Source organism: Mizuhopecten yessoensis, unplaced genomic scaffold (genome assembly GCF_002113885.1).
Source record: "Mizuhopecten yessoensis strain PY_sf001 unplaced genomic scaffold, ASM211388v2 scaffold5547, whole genome shotgun sequence".
NCBI lineage: Eukaryota > Metazoa > Mollusca > Bivalvia > Pectinida > Pectinidae > Mizuhopecten > Mizuhopecten yessoensis.
The window spans coordinates 116,936-134,361 of record NW_018406103.1 but is presented as its reverse complement, the minus strand read 5'-3'; the positions used below and the strand labels follow the sequence as shown (position 1 = coordinate 134,361).

The following is a 17,426-nucleotide window of genomic DNA, read 5'->3' as shown; positions in this document are numbered from 1 at the left end:
TACAACTGTTTCCTGAGCGGGTTTATTGGTAATTGTCAAACTTCTTAGGATTTCAAAGCATACGGTTATTTAATTGGTATTGTTACCAAAAAAACACTCAATTTTTCGCGAAGCGTATGTGTGCAATTATGTTTCATACTACGCAAACATTTTATTTTGCAAAAGAGATATTAACAGGTAACGCAAATATCTATATGAAAACTCCGAATATAAGGATCGACGGAAACTTACAAAACACCTCACAGTTCTAGCGAGTTTGCTTTTGTATTCCTGATGAGCTTATTCATCAGTCAGAAATTGAAATTCAATCGAAAACCCCGCAAACTTATCTTCGTCAGTTTCAATATGACAATAATGGTTATCTAATTACCAGAATCAGTGATAGACCTGGCGTCTTCATTGCCCCATTTCCTTTCCTTTTCCCTGGCATCAACGCCTGTGCTAAGTGTCAGCATTTGCTGGAAAGACACGTCTTGTAGATATTTAAACTATTTAGCCAGGGTTGTCTACTAAGAGGCTACACTTGTTTACTGTCATCAAGACCAATCTTTTGCAATTTCCGATTCTTCCACGATTTAAAACGTGTTCACAATGTCTTAAGCCCTTCCTAACCTGTATACAATGTTTTTCTTCAATAGATAGGCCTAGCATCACAAGTGTCCAATGTGATTTATAAAACGCCACTAATTCTGGATCAAATTATTTTTGCTATTAGTTGTCTTTTTACATAATATCTTTCCTTTTTGTATTATTTCCTTTCAAGTTCCCGTTGTTGTATTTTGATATGATTTTCAGCTCTCAGATTTGGTTATGATATGGTTTAACCCTTTCACCCTAGGTATTTTGAGGAGACTCTACCATACATTTATCTGGAGGAGTCCAGTGTGGTCCACAGTGGTGAAAAGTGTTAAGGTAAATGTGATTGGTGCATCTCACCGGGTATAACATGTGCAACGTTAGGGAAGGAAAAGCTATGCTCGTTGCAATATCCATTTATCGTATTGACATGTTATGTAGGAACGACAAAATCGATATAGTCAATCAATAAGAAAATACGAAAGTCGTCTTTTTGTTTTTAATCATTTGTTAATACCACTGGACATCTTCTTCAGCGCCAATATTTGGTTATCTGTGTCAGGTCTACTGTCTCAAAATACGTCGGCGAAGTTAACTGTATAGGATTAATAAAGCCTAGAAGATGTATGGAGATATGGAAAGTTTAATCGAAGGTAAAAATGTGTGTCAAAACCACGGAATTAGATTAGATGTTATCCAAGTCTGTGGTCAAAACCGAGGGTTCTACGCCGTATTCTTATTACTTACATAATCTCAAATCAGCTGTGAAACTTTTGCGAACAAACTGCTTTAATTTTAAAGTATTTGGTTGATAATATCAACCATAATCGTATTTATATGCTTGGTTGAATTCTAGATTCTTTTAATAAATAAATGTCACTTTTGTGATGTGAAACAAGTTCACATTTTGTTTTTTATAAACAAATGTCGCTTTGTTCAAGTGAACAAGTTTATTTCTGTAAAGACAAAATACTTAGTTAAAAAAATAAAAAACAAAATGAAATTAGATCATATTGATAAAAGTATTTTAATTCCTTTCATTTCATTTCAAATTTAAGAAATTTAGTCTTAAGGATGTTTTTCAATTAAACCAGGCTCTCATTTGAAATGAAATATCATGCAAGGTCCAGTATTAATTACGTATAGTGTAACGCAAACTTCACACTATTTGCAACTAACTTGCTTATAAGGATCCTTGTCCCTCTGCCCTGTGTTTTATTTTTCGCAATGAAAGCAATCTTACTAAAGCAGCTGACAAGGACACTTCCGTCGACCTGGTAGCTCAGTCGGCTAAAGTAACATTATAACAAATATGAAGTTCATGGTTCGCATTCCGTTTAGTTCACCGATTAATTTGTTTACACTCAGAGCACTAATGATGATTATGTTGTGTGAGTTCATCCGAATTATTTCTCGTAAAACACTGCAAGGTACGGTTTTCTTTTCAGATATGATAAATGAGACTATGGTCATGCCAGAAACAAAAAAAAAGTCTGCATTGACTAGTTAATTATTCTTAGCAGTGGTGCAGTGATCTTTACGGCTTTCACATCATCATAATTACATCCGTATGAGATTAGATATATAATATACATTTTTACATCTTCAATTTATATTATCGCGATTTAGTGAAAAGGCTCTAATGCAAGTAAGCATTTTCAAGGTTAAGAGTTATTGAGGCTTAACTGATTGAGTACCGAACTGGTATAAACTCTTGCTCTTAATAATTACAATAAAAAGAATCTCATCCTGCACTTGTACATATGCATAATCTCTCACGCTTAATGAGTACAGAACGTATAAACATTCCCTCACTCTAAACAAGTATAAATGTTAAAAATCTGATCCCATTCTTACTGATGTATAATCTCTTAATTTAAATGAATTCAGAAATTATAAAAACACTCTCACTCTTAACAAGTACAGAACATGAATACATCCCCTACTCTTCATAGATACAAACATGAAAATATCCCTGTGAACATTTATACATAACATGAAAATACAATCTTATTCTAATTAAGGACATAACATGGATTTATTTTTCTCACATAACATAGAGAAATCTCTTATTACGTATAGAAGATGGAAATACTCCCTCACTGTAAACAGGTACGGAACATGGAAATAATGGCTCTTACTCAAATCAGTATATAAAGTAGAAACACTTTCTCATTCTAAACAAGCATACAACATGGAACATTTTCTCATTCTAAACAAATACATAATTTGGAAATTCTCTCATTTAAAACAAGCACTGACTCGTACTTAATCTTTCAGTCTCAGCAAGTACAAAAAATTCAGGTACTCTCTCACTCCAAAAGCATCTTCTTCTCCACTTTAAAAATCATGATTTTATTATAAATATATTAAGCATTTGTCTTATAGCATAGCCTTTGTACAAGATTAACACGTGTAATAATTAGGTTATGTATGTTCCAGAATAACAATTTGTGAAAACGATTATTTTATCACAGATTGCAAAGAAACTGAAGCCCAAATCACTAAATAGATTGGTTAATGGTTATCAATGTCATTTCATTTAACAGTTAGTTAGTCTCAATGTCATATCACACAACAGTTAATGGAACTCAAGGACATATCACTACACAGCTAATGGAATTCAAGTTCAAATCATTCAGCAATGAACGGAAGTCAAGGATGCATCATTAAACAGTTAATGATATTTAAGGTCGTTTCCATCGACAGTAAATGAAACTCAATGTCATATCCTTACACAGTTGATTGAACTCAAGGTCATATCAGTCGACAGTTAATGAAAGTCAAGGACATATAACTATACACAGCTAATGGAAGCCAAGGTCAAATCATTCAACAATTAATGGAATTCAAGGTCAAATCATTCAACAGTTAATGTAATTCAAGGTCAAATCATTCAACAATTAATGGAGATCAGGGTCAAATCATTCAACAATTAATGGAATTCAAGGTCAAATCATTCAACAGTTAATGGAATTCAGGGTCAAATCATTCAACAGTTAATGGAATTCAGGGTCAAATAATTCAACAATTAATGTAATTCAGGGTCAAATCATTCAACAATCAATGTAATTCAGGGTCAAATCATTCAACAGTTAATGGAATTCAGGGTCAAATCATTCAACAATTAATTGAATTCAGGGTCAAATCAACAGTTAATGACATTCAGGGTCAAATCATTCAACAATAATGGAATTCAATGTCATATCACTTGACATTTGATCACACTCTAGGTCATATCACTAAACAGTGAAAAAAACCTGAAGGTCATATCGATCAACAGTTAATTGAAGTCAAGCTCAAATCAATCAATAATCAATGAAATTTAGTGTTTGTTGATAAACATCTTTTATGGAAAACTATATCAAATTGTTTAACATGACTAAACCATGAAAATTCAGTATATATATACCAATAAATAACTGTGGTAGGCATTCATTTAACAGAAGAATGCAGATTATCTGAACTCATATTATCCAAACTTACAATAAATTGAACATATGTATGTCTTCCATTGGGTACATATAATCTGCTCTCTCTATTAGACTGAGTATTGGACAATCATTTAGCCATACAGGTAAAAAATACAATTTTTTCAAAATTTTCTTAACAGACCAATTAATCATTACAAAAAATGAAAATTAGAAAATTAATACACATAAAAAAAACATTTGGGAAAAAGAAAATTATTTCTGATTGATTTACACATAAAAACAATTGGAAAATTTATATTCATAATGAATTTTAATAGACTAATATCGCGGATGATATTTTTTTACATGATGCCTGCTTCTCTACCATAATCATTTCACTGTTACATTAAAATTGATCAATAAAAAAAATCCTGACCTTTTTTGTCAAATGGCGGACAGGAAGCTCTAGCGATTGCTATATTTGGATTACTGTGCTATAAACGAGTAAAATCCTTTGATCTGATGCCTTAAAGCCAATCGTACGAGCTCACTTATCCATTGTGATAACAGAATGTATTCTGAATAAGATATTCATTTGAAAGTGTATTAAAGTCTATAGCAGATTGAGGTTACAATAATCCATATTATACAGCATTTCCTTCTGCCCAACTTCAGAAAGATTATTTATGCTAATTCAACCCCATATTTTTAAGGATCCCTGTCCCTCTGCACTGTGGATTTCATATATAAGCACCCTTATTTCGGTTTTAGATAAAAAAAAAAGTAGCACAGTTGGGTCAGGGCACTTTCGTTGACCAGGTAAGGTTATTGGTTAGTGGTATTATAACAACCTGAAGCCCCGGGTTCGAATCCCAGTCTAGCCTTGATAATTTTTTACACTCAGAACACTGTTATGCAAATGTTGATGATATTTTGTTTATTTCATCTTTATTACCCGGTATTTTTTTCCATAAAAATCCTGCAAAGTATGCCAATCATAATCTTTTATCAGAAATAGTTTATTAAATCTATCGTTATGATGGGAAAAAAATGAAATGCTTAGTTACAGTTTTTAGCAGTAATACGGGGATCCTTAAACTAAAAATAGATATTCAAAACACATCTCTAAAAGTGGAACATTTCTAACTTTTTTCTTACATCTTCAATCAGTTTATAATTTCTGTCTGGTAAATACGGTGAAATATTCAGTGTGACCAGGGGGAAACATGGTCAGTTGCTGCAGTGGTCAAGTGTTTAAGGCATGTGACCGTCTAAGATCACTAGCCCTCAACCACTGGGTCATAGGTTCGAGGCCTGTGTGGGGCAGTTGCCAGGTACTGGCCGCTGGTTGTTGGTTTTTCTCAGGGTTCTCTGGTTTTCCTCTAATACCAAAACCTAACACATCATTAAGTAATCATAGCTGGTTTGGCTTGATTTTATAATGTTTAACGTCCTATTAACAGCTAAGGTCATTTAAGGACTTGCATCCATGTGTGTTGTGTATGCAGGAGACAGGGTATGTTGGTACTTGCCTCCTTGTGATAGCGCAGATCTGATGCAGACTTTATAGTGCTATCTCACATAAACACAATGCTAAAGGCGAATCGTAGCAAGATGTAACACACAATAGGTCAGTTTACAAGCAGTCCATATGTCAAATTGTTAAACTGGTAAAAAATCTCAAATCAGAATCTAATATCTAATTTTCTCACTCAGAAGAATTTTTCATTTTTCAAGAACTTTGGAACTTTGTGAAAAAAGATGTACAAAATCCTGCATATTATTTAAGAATAAGAAAATAAAATGAAAATGTTTACAAAATGAAATTTAGCACCACAAAAGTTATCTCCCTTGTCTCAAGAAAACAAGTCAAGTTCGTCATCTTGTGAGGTATTTTGTTGAATGTACTGCATTATGTCATTCGTATCCAGCTTTTCAACTTTATTTTCAACTGCTTGCCTCTCTGGTTTGACCTCAGGACCATCTGTATCTGGTTTCTTTGGTAACACTGGTTTTGCTGCTAAGCTTGGCTTAGGTTTCTAAAATTGAATTTCAATTAAATTGTAAAATGTGCACATAATGGAACTTTAAAACTTAGGCTTAATAAAAACCAGAAAAAAACACATTCCCCGATTGCAAAATCAAGCCAAAATCTGTGAAATGTGTGCCAAAAAGTTTTAAAAAACACACAATAGAGTAAAAGACAGCAGGAAATTGCTGATTAAGAAGCATGCGTCTGTCTTATGAAGTTTTGTTATATAAATCAGTTTTTATCTTTAATCACATTTTTGACAGGAAATAATAATATATAATAATAAACATTTGATATAGTGCCAGCTAGGTTTAGCCACTCTAAAGCGCTTTACAGTACATAGATATAAAATTTATACAATCAATACAATTAGCATATACATTGATCATTACAATTTTGAAGAATTCGCAGGAGCTGCCTTAATTATCAGGCGCTAACTTCTAGTCATATGCCACTTGGCTAATACCTCCTTATGTGTGTATGCCTGAGTGTGTGTTGGTGATGTATAACATGTACAACCAGTCAATTCCATCAACTGATTTCTGTGTGTGATATTGAAACCAATAGCAAATGCAAGATTTTCATTTTTTCATTTTTTTTTTTTATCTTTTGAAACTTTTTTTATAATAATATGTGAATGTGCAATTCCAATAGGCTTTCAACAGCAGTATTTAACATGTTTCTGTTAGAAATACATATATATTTTACTAGTATCACTACACAGTTGGACCATGCACAGTTTCTTGGTATAATCACAGCTAAGCATTACCGAAAGTCAGCCACACTATTAAAGCAACACCAGGCAGATATTAATATTGTAACATAATTTTAAAGTATCTTCTTACTATTGATGGTTTTGCACCGGTATCTTGTGATGCAGCAGGTTTTGCGCCAATCTTTGGTTTCCGTGGTGCCGGTGCCAGTTTTTGCATAGAAACTGTCGGTTTCTCTGGGGAGACGGATGGTTTCTTTGGGGAGATGGATGGTTTCTGTTGGGGAACTGTTGGCTTCGGAGACTTTTCCTCTGGGCGAGGTGACGGTTTAGGTTTGGAGTCAGGTTTGTTGGTTTTAATTTTTAAAAATTTATCTAAATCGTCATCAAGCCTAAAAAAAGTTAAGAAAAATAAGAAAAAAATCAGCATTGTTATCTATTCTACAGCAAAACTGTCAACCTTAGCTAAATGACACCTGCCTCTGATTTCAAACTTTTTGATGTTGAATTTGCAATGAAATCTGGGCCTGTATTCATGAAACTGTTCTCATGCTCAAACATGGAGTCTCTGCTCAGACCCAACTACATGTAAGTGTAACTCACTTAAATCATGTGACACAACCAAAAAGTCAAATGAAAATAGTATTCTACTTCAAGTCTTATAACTGATAAGTCAACCTACTTAAAGTAATAATGAATTTGAACTTGAACATTAAGTCTTTCCCAAATTCTTAAGCATCATAGAAAAAAATGTGATGCATGATTGATTTATTAGTGGAACAAGAAAATGGACTGGAGCACGAAATCTGAGTTTGAACATGAGAATAATTTCATGATTATGGGCCCTGATTTTTGCTATATAGTGATCCTCTAATGAATTTGCACTTTTACGTGTGTTTATATACCCGACAATACAAAAGATATCCCTTGTATTTTGTTTAACCCTTTCACCACTGTAGACCATAATGGATTCATCCAGATTAAAGCATGGTAGAGTCTACTAAAGTTACATAGGGGTGAAAGGGTTAATTCAACAAAGGTACTGTATAAAACCACCTTTTGGGATCCTATAACTTCTGCAGTGTTGCACGTTACAGAATTTGCAGTGTTATCATTTCGTAATACAATAATAATACTTTTTTATTTTCTCAAAGTTTTACATAATGGTGGACGGGCTATATGCAAGTTTAGAATTTGTTAATTGTGTTACGACTTTTACCTGGTACTTCAACTAATTAATGAATGAAATATTTGCTGAACATGCAAAAACATGTACTGATGTAATGCATCATGCATTTCATTTAAATATATGTGAAGTTTATATAAAAGATGGATTTTGAGAAAATTTGTTTTCAAACTTTCAATTTAAATGTTTTACAAATAAATACTGGAAAATTCATCATGCATCCCATTTACATGAAATTTATGCAACAGATATTCCATCTTTGCGTATTGCAGTTATCTTCTCTTGGGAGCAGGTATTGATTGTTAAGTCATTGGTCTGTGTTAGAAAATTCATTGTTTTCTCAAAAATTGATGACTTTTCTCTCACAAACAAGTGACGTAACAATCAATACCTGCTCCCAAGAGAAGATAACTCTGCAATACGCAAAGACGGAATTAGACGAGAACAATTTGTTTTCAAATTTTTGGTTTGAATGTTACATACTGCAAAAGGTCAGAGTTATCCTCGTCCATAAACAAGCTTGAGGTTTCTTTGGTCACGGTTTCCCTAGCTCCAGGTAAGATAAAGTCATTTGCATCCTCCTCCGTAAAAGCTCCCATTAAATCTTGGTCTTCAAAAAGCTTGGTATCTTCAGATGTTGAACATTGGAAGTCATATTTAGAAAATGTAAACTGTTAAAGCATGTTTTATTAATCTCAGAGTCGTATTATTTGCTCATTTGCATACATCTTAAAAATCTTTCATTTTTACATGGAAATAAATAGCATTGTATTGATAAACTACAAGTTAAATTTTAGATAAATATAGATATAGAATATTTTTATTACAGACAAGATTTCAGAGTAAGGTTCTGGTACTAATTATCTCTTAGATAGATGACCTTTAATTGGTCAAAAGATAAATGACAATATCCTTTTAAACTGTTTTAAATTATATATGATTAATCTTATTTACTTACATCATCTAATCATTCTATATATCAGGTTGTTTAAGTGTAGCAAATTTCGAAATCTAATTTCTGTGTTACATTTTCTTTTAACTCTCCAAATGATATCACTTATATAAGTGGGTGTTAATTTTCGGTGTGATATTAAAAGTTTGCTACTTTCTAGTGATTTTATCGCACACAAAAAAGGTGAAAATTTGAAACTTGTGAAAAAAATGATAGAGAGTATTGATTTAAATTCTTAAGGATCCCTGTCCCACTAAACGTTTGTTTTTGTTTTGTATATACAGTAACCTCCTTTCAACCCTTTCACCACTGTAGACCATAATAGACTCATCCATATCAATGCATTGCAGGGTCTACTAAAGTTATATAGGGGTGAAAGGGTTAACATCCATTTCGATATAACTGTAGCACATTTGGGCTAAGGTACTTCTGTTAACCAGTTAGCTCTGTGGTTTAGAGCGATGATGTAACAATCTGTTGATGTAAAGTGTTTGAACCCCGGTCCATTTCTGATGATTTTTTCCACTAAGAACATTGTTGTTGATCAAATTTTGTGATGGTCTTCTTTTTCAGATTTTTTTTATCAAAGTTATAGTCATACAGGAAAAAAAGGGCTCTAACATTTAGTTACTTTGTTTGGCAGTTGTGTGGGGACCCTTAAACACACTCTCATATCATTATAAACTAGAGCCTTATCTACAACAAGCTAGCCTGAATTCACCTTGGAATTGGTTTCTATAATTATCTCCTGTACCACCCAGGGTATCGTCTCCTCCAGCGTCCTCCTCCTCCTTGGAGAAGAAATCATCTGCATTCTCATCGTCTTCCTCCTCCTCATCAAATAAACTATAAAAGGAAATTATTTTTAATAATTTATGCAAAGATAATAAAATTCTAAATTGCCACAGAATCTTTAGACAAAGGTCTTAAGCTTAGCCACTAAAGAAACATACAAAGATATAAGTTTTGCACAAAATAGCATTAACATCAACTTTTCTCGTAGGTTTGGTTTGTTTGTGTTTTACGTCCTATTAACAGCTATGGTCATTTAAGGACGTGCCAGGTTGTGGTGGTGGAGGAAAGCTTGAGTTCCCAGGAGAATAACCATGACCTATGGTCAGTACCTGGCGACTACCCCATGTAGGTCTCGAACCGGCGGCCCAGTGGTGGCGGGCTAGTAGTAGCAGAATGTCAGATGCCTTAACCACAGCTGCCTCTTTCTTGTAGGACTCGCACAACTAAATAAGCCAATCAGCATGTGTTTCATACAATTGTAATCCTTACTTTAAAATAAAATGTGTTCTGGTTAAATCAGTGACTGAGTAATTTAAATATTTATTTGTTGACATATTTTTTACCGAATGAAATCTACAGATTTTAACTTTGCAAACAAGTATAGTTTTAGTAGATTTTGAAATGTGATGGCAGATTTATATGGAGTCAAATGTCAGGGGGTGTTCCCATTCCGCCTCGCCTGTTTGGCTTGTAGTGTTTCACTGATTGTCAAAAGCAGAAGCCTGTAAAAGCGCTCCTATATGCCATTAAATCTGTCAAAAATGCCTTTTGAAGCCTTTGTCAGGTACATTGTATGTATCTATGAATCTAGACAGTTGTCACTTAAGTGTTGAACTTCAAATTTTAAGGCTGTTAACTCAAAAGCTAAGTAGAAACATGAGTAAATGATTTAGTTGTGCGAGTCGCGTTAGATGTACTAGAATAGTAATAGTTCCCTGTCTTACCACATACCTTTGTTCAGTTTCAGGTCTGTCCTGTGTACTGGACTCATCTTGGTCTTCTGAACTCTTGTTATTTTCTGTGTCTTCTTGAAGCTCTTCATCCTTTCTGTACTTTCCAGCTTTGATTGCATTTACACCTGAAATTAAGTCTCAAAAATTTATTTTTTATTTAACTGAATAAAAAAATATTATAATCAAAACTACAATACATGTATAACAGATACGGACTCTAGCTTCAGTCAAACTAACATAAATCGAACATTGAGGATACCAATTTCTCAATGTGTCAAACTTATGACAAAATTTGGCGTTTTTCCCTCATATCACATACACTACTAATATTTCCATTTATAAATAAAATCTTTCCACGTTGCATTTCTCAGTGTTTTGAATTAAAGCAAGGTCTAACTGTTGTGGAAACATTGAAAAATAAAACAAATAAATTGCAGTGTAAAACAACTACCAGTATGAGAACATTGTAATGTCCCTGGGTCATTTTAACACCTAAACATGCAAACTACAGTGTATAACTTCCTAATAAAAATATTTTTTTCTTACAATCCAATACAAATCATCTGTTACATGGCTTGGCTAACTCAGTACTAAACCTGTAGGAAAAAGTTAACAAAGCCATATAACAGATGATTTTCATAAGATTGTGATTCTAATTACTTTCAGTCCAAGATTTCCTATTACATTTTTAACAATCACATTAAATTTGGTCTTATGCAGTATATACAGGATCTCAAAAACCTCAAAAAAAAATAAAACTCACATTGCACATCTACATATCACAGGGTATCACCATGTCAAGTTAAAAAAAAAAAATAGACTTTTGGATTCTGACATTAGGACCGTACCCCACACAGTCAATTTTTAATAACAGTGACCTTGACCTTGACATTAGAAAAAAATGTGTACCCCTATTGCACATCAACATTTCACAGTGTATCAATATGTGGAATTTCAGAAAGAATTGTCTTTCATTTCCCCGAGATAAACTCCAGAAACAAAAGTGTGGAAGGACACACAGACAGACGAACACCTAAATGTACTGGTATTGTTCCAATTAATCTATTTAACCCTTTCACCACAGTAGACCATAATGGACTCATCCATATCAATGCATAGTAGAGTCTACTAAAGTTTCATAGGGGTGAAAGGGTTAACGGATGATTACTTGTTTTACCTTCGACTGTGTCTAGTAAATAATCATGATTTTCTGTGATTAATCATGATTTGACTATAACATGAAGGGTTATTGAGATTCAGAATACACCTGAAATCATATTAAACCGTGGCAGATTTCAATGGTTCATAGGATTATGGTAGCCTTCTAGCTTCGAGCTAGAGGGAATTTCCCTTTAGCTCAGTGGTAGAGCGTCCGAATAGGAACCTGGAGATTGAGGTTTTGATCCCCTGTGGAAGCACACTATTCTCTTTCCTGTTACAAATGGTGTCTGTGGCCCTCCCTATGGTGACAGGGAGTTAGAATCTGGGTTGTTGTTATTTATTTTTGTTTTATTTTGTGATTGATCAATGATCAATAATTGATCGTTTGAGAAAAAGTAATGATTGATCATGAATTTTGATGTGATTCCCAACACTAAAATACACAAAGGTGGTACATTGACAATTGTACTTCACAGAAAGCTCCTTACCTAAGAATTCTAGCAGGACAGAGGCAGTAGAAAACTTGGGAGTACACGCTATAAATTTCAGGAAAGAGTCCAGATTTCCTCGTCTTTCTTTGGCAACAGTATCATTGACAATCAGAGCTTTTTTGGACAAAAGAGGCAAGACTGTTCCTGAAAACTTTGCAGATAGTTTGGTATGTAGATCCTCAAATTCAGCAAATTTCTTAGACACCTGTAATCAAAAAGTATTTATATACATTTCAGGTTTCCCTAACAGACCTTAATTCATGGTGGACTATGCACATAAAAGGTATATGCAAATGATATAGCATTACTTTAGTCCTTATTAAAGTTACATATAAATAAGATTTTATAAATAAAAATATTTCTGGAAATAAAGATATCCTGAACTAACTTTTAACAATTTCAAACTCATTTTACTGCACTTAAGCAGACACTCCAAGAAAGCACAATCAAGTACAATAAAAATCACCCCATATAAAATAACAAGAATAACCACAAGAGGCTCAGAGGGCCTTACCCATCATCTGGATATTTGGGAAATCATTGAAAACGTTCTTCATAAACGTAATTTTGGAAATATTTCCATATGTTGAGTCTTCTTGGCTTAAGAATATTTCAAGCTAAATGAAACTGTATACTACTCTATCCCAGCATGCTACTGGTCAAATATCATCACCCATGACTTCTTTGTAATGCAAAAGAAGCTGTTTAAAGATATATTTTACATATTTTGACCCATTTGACCTTGAAAATAGGTCAAGGTCATTTATTTAGGGAAAATTTATAGCACTCCATACCAGGTACCTAATGGCCAACTATCATCGCCCTGGGCTTCATGGTTATTCAGAAGTTGTTTAAAGGTTTTATATATTTCATGCCCGTGTCCTTGAAAGTTGTTCAAGGTCATTTATATGAAGAAAGTTTATAGTACTCCTTCTCAGAAAAACTACTTGCCAGTTTCAAGAATCAACATAAAATTTGAGAAAGATCGTTTGTGGACTTCTTGAGAAATAGCAATTACAAACTTCAAAATTTCAATATCTGTCTGGTGGTCATCTTGTATTTTTCGATCAGTCTCAAAATAAAACATACACAACTAGCTACAGACCATAGAAAAACTTCACATGAACTTTGAAATAGATCTGTAGAGTACTTCTAGAGAAATAGTGATAATAAGAATTGCTAAGGATGGATAATAAACAAACAGATGGAGATCCAAATATTTCACGATTGGATATTTGTTTTTAAATCCTAAGCTCTAAGCATGTTCAACTCACCATATACTGGACAACATCACTTGGTTTATGTTTGGCAGACTTGAAGAACGGTAAGGAAGACACAACGACCACATGGTACTCAAATGTTGACTGTATAAGTCCTTTGGTTTCTTTGTAGTTGGGCACAGCAATGTCAATACAGGTGTCTTTGTTCTTGAGCTCTCTAGAAACACATACAGGATAAATGTTTAAGTCTTGCAGTAATTAATTACGAAACATAAAAGAGGCCCATGGGCCTTAACGGTCACCTGAGTCTACAATATTTATTTTTGTTGTTGAAATATGTACCAATTTGAGTAAAAAATAGTATAATGTTAACTTAACTTTGTCAGGACCATGAGCTGATCATTCCTAGACCAATTTTAAGTGAGATCGGCCTATTAGAACTTAGTAGCAAAATAGCGGCCATGGCAGCCAAATTGTATTTCTGATTGACCCGAAAAATAACAACACTTTGTCAGGACCATGAGGCGATCATTCCTACCAACTTTCAGTTCAATCGGTCCAGCAGAACTTGACTTTAAGTTTGAAATAGGTTTTCAAAATGGCGGCCGTGGCGGCCATATTGGATTTCTGATCGACCCGAAAAATAACAACACTTTGTCAGGACCATGAGGCGATCATTCCTACCAACTTTCAGTTCAATCGGTCCAGCAGAACTTGACTTTAAGTTTGAAATAGGTTTTCAAAATGGCGGCCGTGGCGGCCATATTGGATTTCTGATCGACCCAAAAAATAACAACACTTTGTCAGGACCATGAGGCGATCATTCCTACCAACTTTCAGTTCAATCGGTCCAGCAGAACTTGACTTTAAGTTTGAAATAGGTTTTCAAAATGGCCGCTGTGGCGGCCATATTGGATTTCTGATCGACCCGAAAAATAACAACACTTTGTCAGGACCATGAGTCGATCATTCCTACCAACTTTCAGTTCAATCGGCCCAGCAGAACTTGACTTTAAGTTTGAAATGTAAAATGTTAACGGACAACGGACAACGGACGACGGACGACGGACGACGACGGACGAAAACGGATAGCAATAGGTCACTTGAGCTAAAGCTCAGGTGACCTAAAAATGCAAGTCTTGTTATTACTCTTTCACAAAATTAAATGATATGTGGATTCACGAAGTTGATTCACTAAGCTATGCTACAGGATTGATTGGGATCACCCCAGTTTAGCTTTGCTACACTCATCTTTCTCTAAAAAAAGTCTTTGACCTCAAAGACAATAAGACCATATATTCCTATGCATTTGTATATCTTTTCAAATGTACCAGAAAAATAAGCAATGCAATTGCCAGACTAGAATTCAAACCTTGAACCTCTCAATTCCAATCTAGACAGAATCTCTTACCAAATGGTCACTACATGTAATTGATCAACCCAGTCAGTTATGTACAGTGGTGACTGCACTCCAATATTGACTAAAGGGCTTCGCTACATATGTCTAAAACATACATGTATGCTATACTGATATGGGTCACAACACACATTAGCACCAGTATCATCTGGCCCTGACACCAGACTCAGACATTTTGACAGATATATGTCTGTGTGTGCCCTGTGTGTATCTGTCAAACTGTCATAGTCTGGTGTAAGGGCCAGAGGAAACTAAGCACACAGTAGTACAGCTACATGCCATACTCAGGGAAATAAAAGGACATACAAAATGTATATGTAAAGCTAAGAAGTGGAATGATGAACTTTTTATTTTTCTTATATTATGACTGGACACAATGGCTGTATAGCTGCTGTGGAAACAAGAGGGACTGTTAATAATGTAGATGTACCTCAAATTGAAAGTAAAATACTGTACACACCAGGTACCAAAATAATGCAAAACTGGGGTGGGTCGATTGTGTGCAACCAGGTAGCTCAATTGGTTTAGTGTCTGTCTAGAGTTAGGAGGATCCCGGGTTCGAACCCTGGTCTGGACGTTGCATTTCTCTTTATTTCAGCTCCAATTACATTTGGTACCTGTGACCATTAACTCTTGTTTCAAGCACTGGGTGTACACTTGAACAGAGGATACTGGAACCTGGGTTGTAAATAGTTGTCTTAGGGGGCGAAGACTTAGAAAAATGAGGGAGAATGTAGCGGAACTGGACGGGGTCGGCGGTCAGCGATTGGTAGACTGTCCGTCTAGAGTTCGTAGGGTCCCCAGTTCGAACCCCGGTCTGGAAATGCATTTTTCCTCTCCTGTTAAACTGATAGGTCCTGGATACACTATTATGATGTGCAATATACTACATAATACTATTTAATAGTGTATACACATCGTGTCAGTTTGTCCAGCACCTGTGTCCTAGGCCCGTGTCATAATGTACTAAAGTGTATGTGGAGTTGGGAAATTTACGGAATACACTGCTAATTTTAATGTATAATCAAGTCCGACACGTTAATTGATCCATATGGTCTGGTTATCGTTTGTTTAGAATTTTGGTTAAATAGTAAACCCTTCTCAGCGAGATAATCATGTCAAACTCTGAACCATTCTCATAGAGATTTGTCCTATGTGATTTCCCTTTACAAGGCTAAAATATATAACATTTATCACTAATATGATTTAAAACTTTGCTGTAAATGTTGAAAATGCTTTAAAATATGTATGTACCGCACTGTCACAGTTGCTGAAGGCATGTTGATCGTGTTGTGTTTCGTCTCCTAACGCTGGTGATAACACGCCCACTTTGTCATGGACGCGGCCATGTTGGATCGTAGGTGACACTACTGACCCAGTGGTACTGTCAAATACGACCCGGAACAGCCCGGTAGAAATTGAAAACCTTTTCTATTGTTTTTGGTAGCTTGATTAAACTAATAATTTCTGTGTCAATAATAAAATTATAACGACTTTATTTTTGGTACTGTCCTGTTAATATTAGGAGGTGTAAGTTATATATATCAATTTGATTAGCACGCGCAGTAAGAAATATTTAATATTTTGTGGTTAGGGAGACCCAGGGAGGTTTTCTTGCGCACCAAACGGTTCAATATATGATACTTATTTCTTGCGATATAGACAGGAAATAGCATTACCTGTCTATAATCAAAATTTCTGAATGAAAAATAGTACAATGCCAGTCAATACAGACTAAGGGAAATAACTCGTGTGGACTTTACTATAGGTTGTTTTCATGGGTTAACGCGACGCGTACGTCATAATATATATCAACATCTAAGGATATTTTTGGACATTCCTCCATGTGTGTTATGTATTAAAGGCTTGTACGTGTTTGCTGGAAGCAGAGTATTTTGGTAAATTTGCCATCTTACGATAGCGCACATCTGATGTCGACTTAATACTTTTACATGTACCTCACTGAAATACCAAATCGATGGCACCCAACATATAATATAACACATGTATACTTGCCAACTTTTTGAAATTTCCGTGTGGTAGAATACACATTCTCAGAATTAAAAGCATAACTAAAGTGAGTGTATACGTACACCCAAAATAAAAAAATAACGCTTTTAAATGACATCTTTTGAGCTGCTATTTCATAATCAGATCTTTGAAAATAGGAATAGTTTAGCAAATTCACTGGTTAAAATGCTAAATGTTAGGGCCCAAAATCGGGAGTCTTCCTTCTAAATAGGGAGAGTTGGCAAGTATGCACTAGTAGAACTCAACCTTATATATCTTTACCTGCATATATATGTATAAGAATGTTACCAGGCTCTCCTACAAAGACACGTACGGTTCTAGACTACATCAGAGTCCCACATTTTAAATTATATTATATAAGTAATAAGTTGGGCTAGCTAAAGGGAAAAGGTTAGGAAATCGGGTTTATTGTATATTAGTCCACATATGAACTTACATGTATACCATAGAAACTATATTTGCCAAAATAGAAAACATAATTTGTGTC

At 34.5% G+C, this 17,426-nt stretch overlaps 1 protein-coding gene across 1 annotated transcript; it reads right to left on the bottom strand.

Annotated features, from left to right (window-relative positions):
- Positions 1-5,494: 5,494 nt before the first annotated feature.
- LOC110450892 (HCLS1-binding protein 3-like) lies at positions 5,495-16,261 on the bottom strand. Its single transcript, XM_021498673.1, has 8 exons — positions 16,163-16,261; positions 13,546-13,708; positions 12,269-12,476; positions 10,618-10,744; positions 9,593-9,717; positions 8,403-8,547; positions 6,867-7,125; positions 5,495-6,028 (listed from the first exon to the last, which is right to left on the bottom strand). The coding sequence occupies exons 1-8, from the start codon at positions 16,186-16,188 to the stop codon at positions 5,846-5,848; spliced, it is 1,236 nt and encodes a 411-aa protein (XP_021354348.1). The 5' UTR covers positions 16,189-16,261; the 3' UTR covers positions 5,495-5,845.
- Between the last annotated feature and the right edge of the window lie 1,165 nt (positions 16,262-17,426).

Bases quoted from the DNA above. Each gene is read 5' to 3' on its own strand.
- LOC110450892 (XM_021498673.1), bottom strand. From the start codon at position 16,188: ATGCCTTCAGCAACTGTGACAGTGCG. The intron at 9,718-10,617 runs GTATGTGGTAAG...TTCCTTTTATAG, and splicing joins AGACCTGAAACTGAACAAAG to TTTATTTGATGAGGAGGAGG. The intron at 6,029-6,866 runs GTAAGAAGATAC...ATTCAATTTTAG, and splicing joins CCGGTGCAAAACCATCAATA to AAACCTAAGCCAAGCTTAGC.